The sequence below is a fragment of the Heterodontus francisci genome, chromosome 2, assembly GCF_036365525.1.
Source record: "Heterodontus francisci isolate sHetFra1 chromosome 2, sHetFra1.hap1, whole genome shotgun sequence".
NCBI classification, from domain to species: domain Eukaryota; kingdom Metazoa; phylum Chordata; class Chondrichthyes; order Heterodontiformes; family Heterodontidae; genus Heterodontus; species Heterodontus francisci.
Window position 1 is genome coordinate 83,020,947 of NC_090372.1, and position 13,305 is coordinate 83,034,251.

General features: G+C 40.3%; 1 protein-coding gene across 1 annotated transcript in view; it reads left to right on the forward strand.

The window, feature by feature from the left end:
* LOC137380633 (sodium bicarbonate cotransporter 3-like) overlaps positions 1 to 13,305 on the forward strand; it is a 249,305-nt gene that overhangs the window by 204,766 nt on the left and 31,234 nt on the right. The window contains exons 16-19 of the mRNA XM_068052777.1: positions 534 to 785; positions 1,126 to 1,194; positions 1,301 to 1,474; positions 7,018 to 7,155. Of these exons, the coding sequence (XP_067908878.1) occupies positions 534 to 785; positions 1,126 to 1,194; positions 1,301 to 1,474; positions 7,018 to 7,155 (633 nt within the window). The remainder of the gene's footprint in view (positions 1 to 533; positions 786 to 1,125; positions 1,195 to 1,300; positions 1,475 to 7,017; positions 7,156 to 13,305) is intronic.

A 13,305-nucleotide genomic window follows, 5' to 3' on the forward strand; every position in this document is an offset into this window, starting at 1 on the left:
TTGTATGTTTGTGGATATTTTTTTGTAAGCTAAAGTAAAACCAATAAGCTTTTTACAGCTCTTACTGTCAATGATTTCTCTGAATAACCTTAAAGAAAGGGCTTTCTGAGATGATTGTATCTGGTATATTCTAATCCACTAGCATTGGCCCAGGTTGCCAACAAGGAATGACACCTTTATAAGTTGCATTAAATGATTTACATTGAGACCTTGGTCCTGGGCTTTCTCTTACATGCAGACTTGCCTTGACTGGTAGTAGCTCTTGCCCTATTGGGAGCTATAGACACCATTGCTGTTTCCTCTCATTTGGGAGAATAATTTCTGTTACTTTTGTTTTCTTCCTAAGAAACACATGTTTTTTTCTTAATTAGAACAGTAAATACCAATGGGTAATTTTAGGATATTTCACATTTTTGATAAAAGTGTGTGTAGTGCCCACCTGGCCTCTTACAAACTTGGAAGCACCATCATTCTTTATTTTGGCCTAATGTACAGAAAGATGATATACTGAAATTTTGTTTGTTGTTTTGCAGAAAGGTTGTGGTTATCACCTTGATTTGTTGATGGTATCTATCATGCTGGGAGTATGCTCAATTATGGGCCTTCCCTGGTTTGTGGCTGCCACTGTCCTCTCTATCAGCCATGTCAATAGCCTGAAGGTGGAATCAGAGTGCTCAGCACCAGGTGAACAGCCCAAATTCCTGGGTATCCGAGAGCAGAGAGTTACAGGCTTACTGATATTCATCCTGATGGGATTGTCTGTTTTTATGACTTCTGTTCTAAAGGTAAGACGGAGGTACTGAATGGTTTTTCGTATCTTGTATCATTTTCTGAGTTGTTATAATGAACTATCTGTGTTAGAGATTCAGGTTTTAATAAAAGCCACCATTTTCTATGAGTGGAAGAATTTGAAATTCTGATGATGCGTACTTATTCTACAGCAGGAAATTATTTCTGGAATATTGGGCAACTTTTAAGTTACCAAGTACACTGTGCTAATCCAAAATTTATGTAGTGTTTTAGCTGCAAATTCACTGCTCAGTGGAGGGATTTAGTATTTACAAAATATATAACATTGCCTATTAAAGCAATTGTTAATTAATAACTGACCATTCTTATTTGCAGTTCATCCCAATGCCAGTGCTTTATGGTGTCTTTCTTTACATGGGTGTTTCTTCTTTAAAAGGGATTCAGGTATTTGTGACCATGAATAATATAGTTTCAATAATCTTTCAGTTTTTTCATTTTTTTTCTATGAACATTATCCATTTACTAACGGCCAACTAATTTATTTCACCAGTTTTTTGATCGTATAAAGTTATTTGGGATGCCTGCTAAACACCAGCCTGACTTAATCTACCTGCGCTACGTGCCACTGTGGAAAGTCCATATCTTCACAGTTATTCAGCTTACCTGTCTTGTTATTCTTTGGGTCATTAAAGCTACAGCTGCTGCGGTTGTCTTTCCCATGATGGTGAGATTATTGGTCATTCTCATTGTATTATTTTTATAATGTAACTCTCTAGTCTTAGATTTATAGATGACTGTTAAACTATTTAATTTGTTGCATTAAGGATTAACAGGAGAACTCCACAGACAATGTTAGAATGGCTTTGTATTAATTTTGTGTTGTTTCATTCTGTCAAAAAGGCAAGCTGTGATGTGGAAAGATATGATCCCATTGTCAGCCTTTGACCTAATCTGAATGAGTCTATACTTTGACATTGTGAGTTAACATAATAGGTACTAATAGGAGACAGTCCATTTTTACAAAATAATGGTAATTTGAATGCCCAGCCTTGGCCAACCATGAACTCAGCTATATTCAAGTCACTGGATAGGAACAGGAATAGGCCATTCAGCTCCTTGCACTGTTCAGTCAGATCTTGGCTGCTCTGCACCTCGACTCCATTTACTTGCCATTGCTGTGTATCCCTTGAAAACCTTGCCTAACAAAAATCTTTTTGATTTCAGTCTTAAATTTTCAGTTGACCCAACATTCATAACCTTTTGGGATGGAAGGGCAGTAGAGTGTTCCAGATTTCCACTACTTTGAGGAAAAAGTGCTTCCTGATGATCTAGTTATAATTTTGCTCCGGATTTCCCCCACCAGCAGAAATAGTTTCTCTATATCTAGTCTGTCAAATCTCCCTTTAAACACGTCATTGGAATCACCTTATTATCACCTCGATTTGATCACTCCTCAACCTTCTAAATTCATCGGAATACAAAGCAAGTTTATGCAGTGTTCATGTTTAACCCTTTTCTCTCTGTATCATTCTGGTTTTATCTGCGTTGCACTCCCTTCAAGGCCAATATGATCTTTGCAGAGTCGCCGTGCCCAAAACTGTTGGCAGTGTTCCAGCTGGGGTCTGATGTAGGCTCTGTACAACTTGAGCGTCACTTCCTCACTTTTGTATCCCAAGACCCTTCATTTAGAGGCCGACATTTTTTTCCTTTTTGATTACTTTTTGTACTTGTCCACTTGGCTTTGAGAATTATGTGCATGGGCACCTAAATCTCTTCACTGCTGCACAGCTCTGAGTCTCTTCATAATTAAGAAAATGTTCTGATTTCTCTTTCTCAGGTCCAAAGTGACGGTTTCGCATGCAAAACTAGCAGATGGAATTCATTCATTTAATCTGCCTACGTCCTTTGTAACTTCCTGCTCCCATCTGCACAATTTACAGTGCAATCTGCAAACTTGGATATATAACTCTCTTCCTTCATCAAAGTCATTGACATGTACAGTGAAAGGCTGAGACCCCAGCCCTAGTCTCTGTATCCTATCTTCCAACCCATGTCACAAAGTTTTTTCAAATTCTGTGTGCTTTTATTGCTAATATCTTGTACGGACCCTTGTGAAATGTCTTCTCGAGATCTATCTAGACAACATCCATAGATATAGAACACTTCTATTTCTTTTAATGCCCTGGGATGGAAACCATCATGTTCTAGAGATTTTGTCTATCTTAAATTCCATTATTTTCTCCATTACCAATTTTTTTTTAAAAACTTGCATTAAATCCACTAGGTTCCTTCCCTTGACTCCTTTTTAGGTTTTCTTGTTTGGCTGGTATTATTTTGTCCTCTTCCTCCACTGTGAAAACTAATAGAAAGTGATCATTTAACAAGTCTGCCATTTTCTTATTGTCCATTATAGTGTCACTTGCATTTATCTTTAATGGGTCTACATTCCCCCTTACCAGGCTCGTTATAAAACTTTTACCATTAGCTTTGATAGCCCATGCATTTTTTTTAGCTCCTCCCAGCTCTACAGCAGTCCCAAAGGCAGTTGCTAGCCTTTGCATGATCCCTCCCCTGCCTTCCTGATCACATCCTCCTGACTTTCCAATCAATTGCATTCTTCTCTCAATCGTTCAACCTTTCCCAGAACCTACCTACACCTTTGGCGGTGGCCCAAAATTGAACTCTTCTTTGTAGCTCGCCAGTCTAATTTAACTGAGGCCCAATATCAAATGTGACTTGGGCCTACCTGGTCCATTGCAGCTATCATTCCATGCACCCAGTTCATGCCGGTAGGCCAGCTCTATGCAATTTCACCTCCATTGTTCCAGAAAAATGTCCCGTATCAATTCTTGAAAATTGTTGCTTTTACTGTTTGTGCTTCACTATTTCTCCCAGCATGCATGAAAATTAAAATGTTCCATTACAACCACATTTTTCTGCTGCCTCATCACTGCATTTATAAATTCCCCCCATTTCATCAATACTGGCATGAGGTCTATAAATAATTCCCATCATTATCTTGCATCCTTTTCTGTTCCTTGGCTGTAGTCAGTGTTTCCACTGCCTGCTCGCCTTTGTTGAAATCATTTCAGCGAAACTCTGTTTTAGAAGGAGAGAATAGGAAACAAAACTGCTCTCATTGTATGAGTAGCCAACATGTCGGTGATGAAAAAAACAGCATTGAAGGTAGCTGAGGATAAATGTGTTGGCTAGAATGTAAACTCTCTGGCCAAAACTGTTACAATAATGGCGGAAGAGGGGGAAATGAGAATGAAAACATCTTTTTAGGGCGGCTATTTAAAATCAACTGGCAAAATAAGTCTGAGGTCATGCTTATGGCAATAGAATGTTCTTTGGAACAATTAAACTTTACTAGTATTGAACTTGATTTTTGTGGGGTGGGGCAGGGAGCAGAGTCATAGTCATTATGGCACAGAAGGAGGCCATTCAGCTCATTGAGTCCAAGCCAGCTCTCTGTTGAGCAATATGATCAGTCCCATTCCCCCACTTTATTCCCATAACTCTGCAGGTTTGTTTCCCTCAAGTGCTCATCCAGTTTCCTTTTGAGGTCATTTATCGTCTACGCTTCCACCAGCCTCATGGGCAGCGAGTTCCAGGTCATTACCACTCGCTGTGTAAAAAGTTCGTCCTCACATCCCCCTGCATCTCTTGCCCAAAACCTTAAATCTACGTCCCTTAATCCTTGCACTATCAGCTAATGGGAGCAGGTTTTCTTTGTCTTCCTTATCTAAACCTGTCATAGACTTGTACGCCTCTATCAAATCTCCCCTCAATCTCCTTTGCTCCAAGGAGAAGAACCCCAGCTTATCCAACCCAACCTTGTAAGTAAAATCCCTCATCCTTGGAACCATTCTGGTGAATCTCCTCTGCACCCTCTCAAAGATCCTCACATCTTCCTAGCGTTTGGTGTCCAGAGCTGCCTAACTAGAGTTTTAAACAGGTCCAGCATAACTTCCCTGCTTTTATACTCAACATCTCTATTTATGTAGCTCAAGATTCCATATGCTTTGCCAACTGCACTCTCCATTTGTCCTCCACCTTCAAAGATCGATGCGTGTGAACCTCCAGCTCCCTGTGCTCCTGCACATTCTGTAGAACTGTGCCATTAAGTCTGTATTGCGTTTCCCTATCCCTTCTGCCAAAATGCATTACCTCACACTTCTCTATTACATTTCATCTGCCTCTTGCCTGCCCATTCAGCTAGCCTATGTCCCGTTGTAATCGATTGGCGTCATCCTCACTGTCTGCCACACTTCCAAGTTTGGTATCAGTGGCAAATTTTGAAGTTTTTCTCTGTACTCCACTATCCAAGTTATTTATATCTATCAAAAAAGGCAGTGGTCCAGCACTGGACCTTGGGGAACACCACTATTTGCCATCCACAAATCTGAAAATCAACCATCTACCATGATTTGCTATGTTTTGTCCTTAAGCCAATTTTGTATTCAAGCTGACACTGACACTCGTATTCCATGAGCCTCAATTTTGTTAACTAGCCTTTTATGTGGTATTTTGCCAAACACGTTTTAAAAATCCATATAGGCAACATCCATTGCTTTCCCCTCATCAACCTTCTTTGTTAGTTCATCAAAAAATTCCATTACATTATTCAAGCACAATCTGTGCCAGCTCTGCTTACTTAACTCAGAATTCTCCAAGTGCCTGTTGAAATCTTTTCCCTGATTATTGTTTATAAAACCTTACCCACCACTGATTTTTAAACTGACTTGCCTAGGAATGTCTTTTATATCCTTTCTTGAAGCACTGTTGGTGCACCTGCATCCTAAGGACTGCTGCAGTTCAAGAAGGCAGCTCACCACTGCCTTCTCGAGGGCACTTAGGGGTGGGCAATAAATTCTGGCCTAGCCAGCAGTGCCCACATTCCATGAAAAAATTAAAAAAAAAAAAGTCACATTTACCATACTCTAATCCTCTGGCACCTCCCCCTTATCCAGGGAAGATTGGAAGATTATGGCAAGCCCTTCTGCTATCTCCACTCCCACTTCCTTTAGTAACCTGGGATGTAAACCATCCAGACCAGGCAATTTATCCACTCTGAGTGTAGCCAGCCTTTCCAGTATATACTACCTATCAATTTTCACCCCATCCATTACCTCTATCATCTCTGATATTTTATATACTACTGATATTTTACCAGCATTTTCTTGGTAAACACCAATGCAAGGTACTCATTAAGTATTCTAGCCTTGCCCTGGCCTCTAAGTATATATAACCTTCTTTATCCCTAATAGGGCCCATCCCACCTCTGACTACCTGCTTACTATTTACATGCTGGTAGAAGATTTTAGAGTTACCTTTTATTTTAAGTGCCGTTCTATTCTCATACTCTGTTTGGCAGTTTTATTATTTTCTTCACTTGCCCTCTCAACTTGTTGTATTTGGCCTGGTTCTCACTTGAAGAATTCACCTGATATGTGTCATACACCCTCTTTTTGTTTCATCATATTCTCTATCTCCCTTGTCATCCAAGGAACCCTGGCTTTGGTTCCCTTTCCTTTCTTCCTTGTTGGAACATACCTAGCCTGTACCTAAAACATCATCTTAAAGATAACCCATTGTTCTGTTACAATTTTTCCTGTCAATCTTTGGCTCAATTTTACCCTGTCTAAACCCCTCTCATGCAATGTCTTCCCTAATCAGTACTGCACCTCACCTCCCTTTTTCCCTTTCCTATTTTTTTCTGAACACTTTGGGCTGGATTTTTAAGTGCTGCTGAGTGCGGGTGTGGGGGTGAGCATGATTTGAAGATCGCATTCTCCGAGATCAGCACTGGACCCCCCGCCTCCGAAAAGTGATGGCATTTATAGAAACTGCTGAAGGAAGTTAAATATTTGGATAAGGTGGTTACGTATTGGCTGAGAAAACTAAGGCAAGACCGAATGAGTGAAATTGTTCTTGTTGCCATCATTTGGAAATCTGTTAGAAATGGAAGTCATGTCAAAGGATGGGAAAATAGGTAACAGCACCCATCTTTAAATGAGGACACAGGAACGATTCACCATCTACAGGCCAATGAGCCTAACCTCCATTGTGGGTAAAGTACTAAAAGGCATCCTGAAAGAGGGTACAGCAAGACGCAAAGCAAACGAACACTTAGATGCAGGTGATGTTAAATTGAGAGGGAGAGTGGAAGAGGTTCAAACAATAGGGAACAAGAAAAACAATTGCGAAACGCGGAAGGGGTGGGGATGGACCAAAGTGATCTTTTGCTAACATTGTTTGCAGGTTCTTGCTCTGGTGTTTATTCGTAAACTCTTGGACTTCTGCTTTACCAAACGAGAACTTAGCTGGTTGGATGATTTAATGCCTGAAAGCAAGAAGAAGAAATTGGAAGATATGCAGAAAAAGAAAAAGGAAACTGAGGTAAGTGCACAGACCTACTGAGATCTTAAGAGACTTTCGATCTGTTTCAAATGAGTCCAGTCATGAGCTTTACTGATAGAGCAGAAACCAATGCTTTGCGTTTTCTACCTATTGCTACATTCCTTGCTGTTCCTGTAAAGATGATCTCTAAGCAATATTCTAGCTTTGTTTTCCCCTCCGGTTTGCATATTTTAGTTTGAATAAGATTTTCTGTTGTGATTTATGTGCAGTATATGAATCAGGATAAAGTGTATATCTGTTCAGATCCTTTGCATGCAATCTTTAATAATAAAACTCAACAGTTGCTTATTCCTCTCTTCATATTGGTCACCCGAGAACAGTATGCAATGCAGAGTTTAAAACCATGCTGTGAATGTTATTATAATTTATGCTATTTTAATGTTGAAAAGTCAAAGCTGCAATAACATAAAGGAAAGTAGAATATAAATGCCACAAAGAAATTCTTAAATGTATGATGCAGCAATTTATCAAGGCATCATAAATTTAATTATATGAATCTGAAAGGTTTAAAAATAATATGCCTATCTTTGAATAAGGAAGGATTCAGGCTTGCAAAACAACATCTTCAATGTGATTAAGTACTCATCCTAGCTTCCCTGCTCTACATCACTGCTGCTTTGAAATTCCCCAACTTTGGGGGCTTAGTCTGATTTAATCCATTACTTAAGTGTTTTTTTAAAAAAACAACTCAGTTGCAGTACATGAGTATAAATATCTCTGCATTTAAATTGACTTCTGGCATGCTGAAACTGATCTAGTACAATCATGAGCCAACATATTTTTGGCATTTTACTAGCAGATTTCCTTGTCTGCATTATAGTTATAATGTTTAATTGCTAACTTGACAGGTCTCTTTAAAACCACTGCTCTAACTAATTATAGCTGGATATAAACTGCAGTCATTCACAAAGCAAATGTAATTGCTTGAAATTTTAGACTTTAGGTCTATGATTGGGTTCCTCTTAAAATTGTTTGGGATCTCTAATGAAAATATCACTTTGAACTATGCCAGAGATGAGTTTTTAAAAAATAAATCTAACTGTCTAATCCATTTTGGTCAGATATAAATTGTATATTTTTCTGTTGACTCCTTCAAAAATAATCCATAGAGGAGAGTGACTTAAAAAAAAAAGCAATGCCTGTGTGCCACATCGATTTGTCCTCACACCATTATTCATTGGGCTTCACAAATTAAAATGTACCATTGTAAATGAAGGCTTAGATTAGCTATATGTTAATAAGATGTTACGACCAGGCGAGAAAGTCAAGGGGTTCCCTCTCAGCCTTTGCCTGGTTTAGCCGTAACAGAGTTTAATTTTAGAAGCATCATGTTTTTAGCTCCCCCTTAGTGAATCCTTGTTCACTGCTCCAATTGTAAGGCCAAGAAATCAAACGGGTTTCCTTAGATTTAAACAAGAAAGGTAAAAGTTTAGTAATCTTAAACTCTAATCCGGTTACCGACTACGAATAAGCAATGCGACCATGCTAGCATGCATACACGATAAACACGCATGCAGATAGAGACAGAAAAGTAGAAAAAAATAAAAGGGAAAAGCTTGCGGCAACAGATGGGTTTCTATTAAACTGTCCTTTGAGTTTGCTGTGATATCTTTGGTTGCCGGTCAGACTTGCAATTCGTTGGGGCCCAGTGCACGCTTCAACTTGTTTCGAGGTCGGAGTCTTTTCTCTCTTAAGGTTTACGTGTCTTCCATGGGTCCGGTGGCTTGGGAGAAAGCACGAAAGAGAGAGAGGCTTCCTTGCTCCAGGTTCCAGTTCAAACAGCCCTCTGCCTTTCTCTGTGGCACAATTCAAAAAAACCCCAGGTTGTCCAGCAGGCTAGTTATGTGACCACTTCTGTTTGTGGATTCTGCCATCTTAGCAGTCATCCTGGAATATGAGTGTCCTCCCTTCAACGTCTGGTGATCACAGCCCATTTTGGGTTAAGTGGACCAGGGAATAGTCCTTTGTCTTTCCTTCCAAGCACTGTCTGTTAGTATGCAAATGTTTTTCCAGCCAAGTGTTTGGTGATTTTTTTTTTAACAAGTTCTTTCTTCACTCTGAACAGTTTAAAATCAGTGTTCATATGACGAGATTAATATGCCGTATCCTTGGCAGGTGGGGGGTCTGCATGACAAAAACATTAAACTAGTATAGCATTTGGCTCCTCAAGGACACTTCCACATACCATGTACAATTTATTCTGGTCTGCCTCATTATTAATTTCCTGGTAGAAAGCTTTGTATAGCTATTCCTTGACTCCCACCAAACAAAGTTCTAAAATACTTCTTCATTCCTTTATTTCCATTCTTCAGCCCAAGCTATACGTCCTCCACAGACCTTCTTAGTCCTCAGCACCTGTAGCACAGAAACTAGTTGAATGCTATAGATCATCTCATTCTCCATTTGTATTGGACAGCATCTTGCAAAGGCAAAGTTGTTTGATTTGTAACTTCCAAAACCAAAGTGCCACGAATATTGAAGATTGCTGCTTGGGGCTGCCATTTTATTCTTCTGACCATGTGATCTCGTTGCCGATCTAGATTCACCTTCCCCAGACATGAATAGGACAACTTTAGAATCATAGAATGGTTACAGCACAGAAGGAAGCCATTCAGTCTGTTGTGTCCTCACCAGCTCTCTGCAAGAACAACTCACCTACTCCCACTCCCCCCGCTTTTCCCCATAGCCCTGCAATCTTTTTCTCTTCAGATCCAAATCTCTATTGAAGGCCTCAATTGAATCTGCTATCACCACATTCTCAGGCAGTGTATTCCAGATTCTAACCTCTCGCTGCATAAAATTTTTTTCCTCATGTTGCAGTTGCTTTTCTTGCCAATCACCTTAAATCAGTATCCTCTAGTTTTGGATTCTTCTGCGAATGGGAACAGTAGTTTCTCCCTATTTTTGGGGCGGCACAGTGGCGTAGTGGTTAGCACCGCAGCCTCACGGCTCCAGTGACCTGGGTTCAATTCCGGGTACTGCCTGTGTGGAGTTTGCAAGTTCTCCCTGTGTCTGCGTGGGTTTCCTCCGGGTGCTCCGGTTTCCTCCCACATGCCAAAGACTTGCAGGTTGATAGGTAAATTGGCCGTTAGCAATTGCCCCCTAGTATAGGTAGGTGGTAGGGAAATATAGGGACAGGTGAGGATGTGGTAGGAATATGGGATTAGTGTAAATGGGTGGTTGATGGTCAGCACAGACTCGGTGGGCCAAAGGGCCTGTTTCAGTGCTGTATCTCTAAACTAAACTAGTCAGTCCAGATGCCTCATGACTTTGAACACCTTTATCAAGTTTCCTCTTAATCCTCACCTCCAAGGAGAACAGCCTCAGCTGCTACACTCTATCTATGTAACTGAAGTTCCTCATCCCTGGGACCATTCTCATGAATCTTATCTGCACCCTCTCTAATGTCATAACATCCTTCCTAAAGTGAACTGCGCACAGTACTCCAGTTGAGGCTAAAGCAGTGTTTTATACAAGTTTATCATAACTTCCTTGTTCTTGTACTCTGTGCCCCTATTTATAAAGCTCAGAATCCTGTATGCTTTATTAACTGCTTTCTCAACCTGCCCTGCAACCTTTCAATGATTTGTTCACATATACCCCCAGATCCCTCTGCTCCTGCATTCCCTTTAGAATTGTTCCCTTTAATTTATATTGCCTCTTCTCGTTCTTCCTACCAAAATAAATCACTTCACGGTTTTCTGTACTAAATTTCTTCTGCCACTTGTCCACCCATTCCACCATCCTGTCTGTCCTCTTGAAGTTTATCACTATCCTCCTCACAGTTCACAATCCTTCCAAGTTTTGTGTCATTCGCAGATTTTGAAATTGTGCCCTGTACACCCAAATCCAGGTCATTTTAATAAATATCAAGAAAAGCAGAGGAACCCCATTATATATCTTCCTCCAGTCCAAAAAACAGCCATTTACAATTACTGTCTGTTTCCTATCACTCAGCCAAATTCATATCCATGTTGCCACTGTCCCTTTTATACATGGGCTGCTCTAACTTTGCTGACAAGCCTGTTATCAAATGCCTTTTGGAAGTCCATGTACACCACATCAACCGCATTATCCTTATCAACCCTCTTTGTTAGCTCATCAAAAAAACTCGAGCAAGTTAGTTAAACACAGTTTGCCCTTAATAAATCCATCCTGGCTTTTCTTAGTTAACCCACATTTGTCCAAGTGACTAATTTTATCCAGAATTATCATTTCTCAAAGCTTTCTCACCGAGGTTAAATTGACTGGCCTGTAGTTGCTGGGCTTGTCCTAATGCCCTTTTTTGAACAAGGGTGTAACATTTGCAGTTCTCTGGCACCACCCCTGTTTCTAAGGAGGATTGGAAGATTATGACCAGTGCCACCACGATTTCCACCCTTGCTTTCTTCCGTATCCTTGGTTCCATCTCATCCAGTTCTGGTGGCCTATCGTTTATCTCATACCTCTTTATCAATTTTTACCCCATTGGGTGTCTCAACTACCTCATCTTTCACTATGACTTGGGCAACATCATCTTCCTTGGTAAAGACAGATTAGGTGTGAAGTACTCATTTAGTACTTCAGCCATGCTCCTTATGTGAAAATCCCCTTTTAGATCCCTAATCGGCCCCACTCCTCCTTTTACCATCTTTTTGCTATTTATCTGCCTATGGAAGACTTTTAGATTCCCTTTCATGTTAGCTGCCAGTTTCCTCTCATTCTTCTCTTTGTTTCTCATTTGTTTTTGTATTTCCCTTCTGACTCTTCTATACTCAGCCTGGTTCTCAAATGTATTATCCACCATGTATCTGTCATAAGCATGCTTTTTCTGCTTCATCTTACTCTATAGCATTCAGGGAGCTCTGGATCTATTTGTCCTACCTTTCCCCTCGTGACAATGTACCTTGATTGTACCCAATCTATCTCTTCCTGAAAGGCAACCCATTGTTTAGTTACAGTTTTGCCTACCAATCTTTAATTCCAATTTACTTGGGCCATATTCGTTCTCACTCCATTGAAGTTGGCCCTGTTCCGGTTAGTTATTTTTACTCTGGATTGCTTCTTGTCCTTTTCCATAGCTAACATAAACCTTATGATGCTATGGTCACTGTCCTCTAAATGTTCTCTTACTGACACTTGATTCACTTGACCCACCTGATTTCCCAGAACCAGATGCAGCAATGCCTCCTACCTTGTTGGACTTGAAACATACTGATCTAGAAAATTTCCCTGAACCCACTTTAGAAATTCGTCCCCCTATCTGTCCTTTACATTATTACTATCCCAGTCAATATTAGTATAATTAACGTCCCCCATTATAACTACTCTAATTCTTGGAAATTTGTTCTTCTATATCTTTTTCTACTAGTTGGTGGCCTAAAGAACACACCCAGCAATTAATGGTACCTCTATTGTTTCTTAGCTCTAACCAAATGGATTCTGTCCTTGACTCCTCTAGGACATTCTCTCTCTTCAGCACTGTAATGTTCTCCTTAATCAACACTGCTACTCCTCCTCCTTTACTTCCTTCCCTAACTTTCCCGAACACGTTGTATCCAAGAATATTTAATACCTAGTCCTGCCCTTTTTTGAGCCAGGTCTTTGTTATTGCCACAACTTCATATTTCCACGAGGTTATGTTTAGTTTAGTTTAGTTTAGAGATACAGCACTGAAACAGGCCCTTCGGCCCACCGAGTCTGTGCCGACCATCAACCACCCAATTATTCTAATCCCACACTAATCCCATGTTCCTACCAAACATACCCACCTGTCCCTATATTTCCCTACCACCTACCTATACTAGTGGCAATTTATAATGGCCAATTTACCTACCAACCTGCAAGTCTTTTGGCTTGTGGGAGGAAACCGGAGCACCCGGAGGAAACCCATGCAGACACAGGGAGAACTTGCAAACTCCACACAGGCAGTACCCAGAATTGAACCCGGGTCACTGGTCTGTGCCTGCAGCTCACCAACCTTATTTACCATACTCTGCGTATTCATATACATGCACTGTAAACCTAATTGAGACCTTATTACATTCCCTCTTATTCCAACCCCACCTAATATCTTAGTATTTCCTACTCTAGTACTATAACCTGTCTTGCCCAATTCACTGTGCACCTTGGTTTTCCTCTCCAATATTA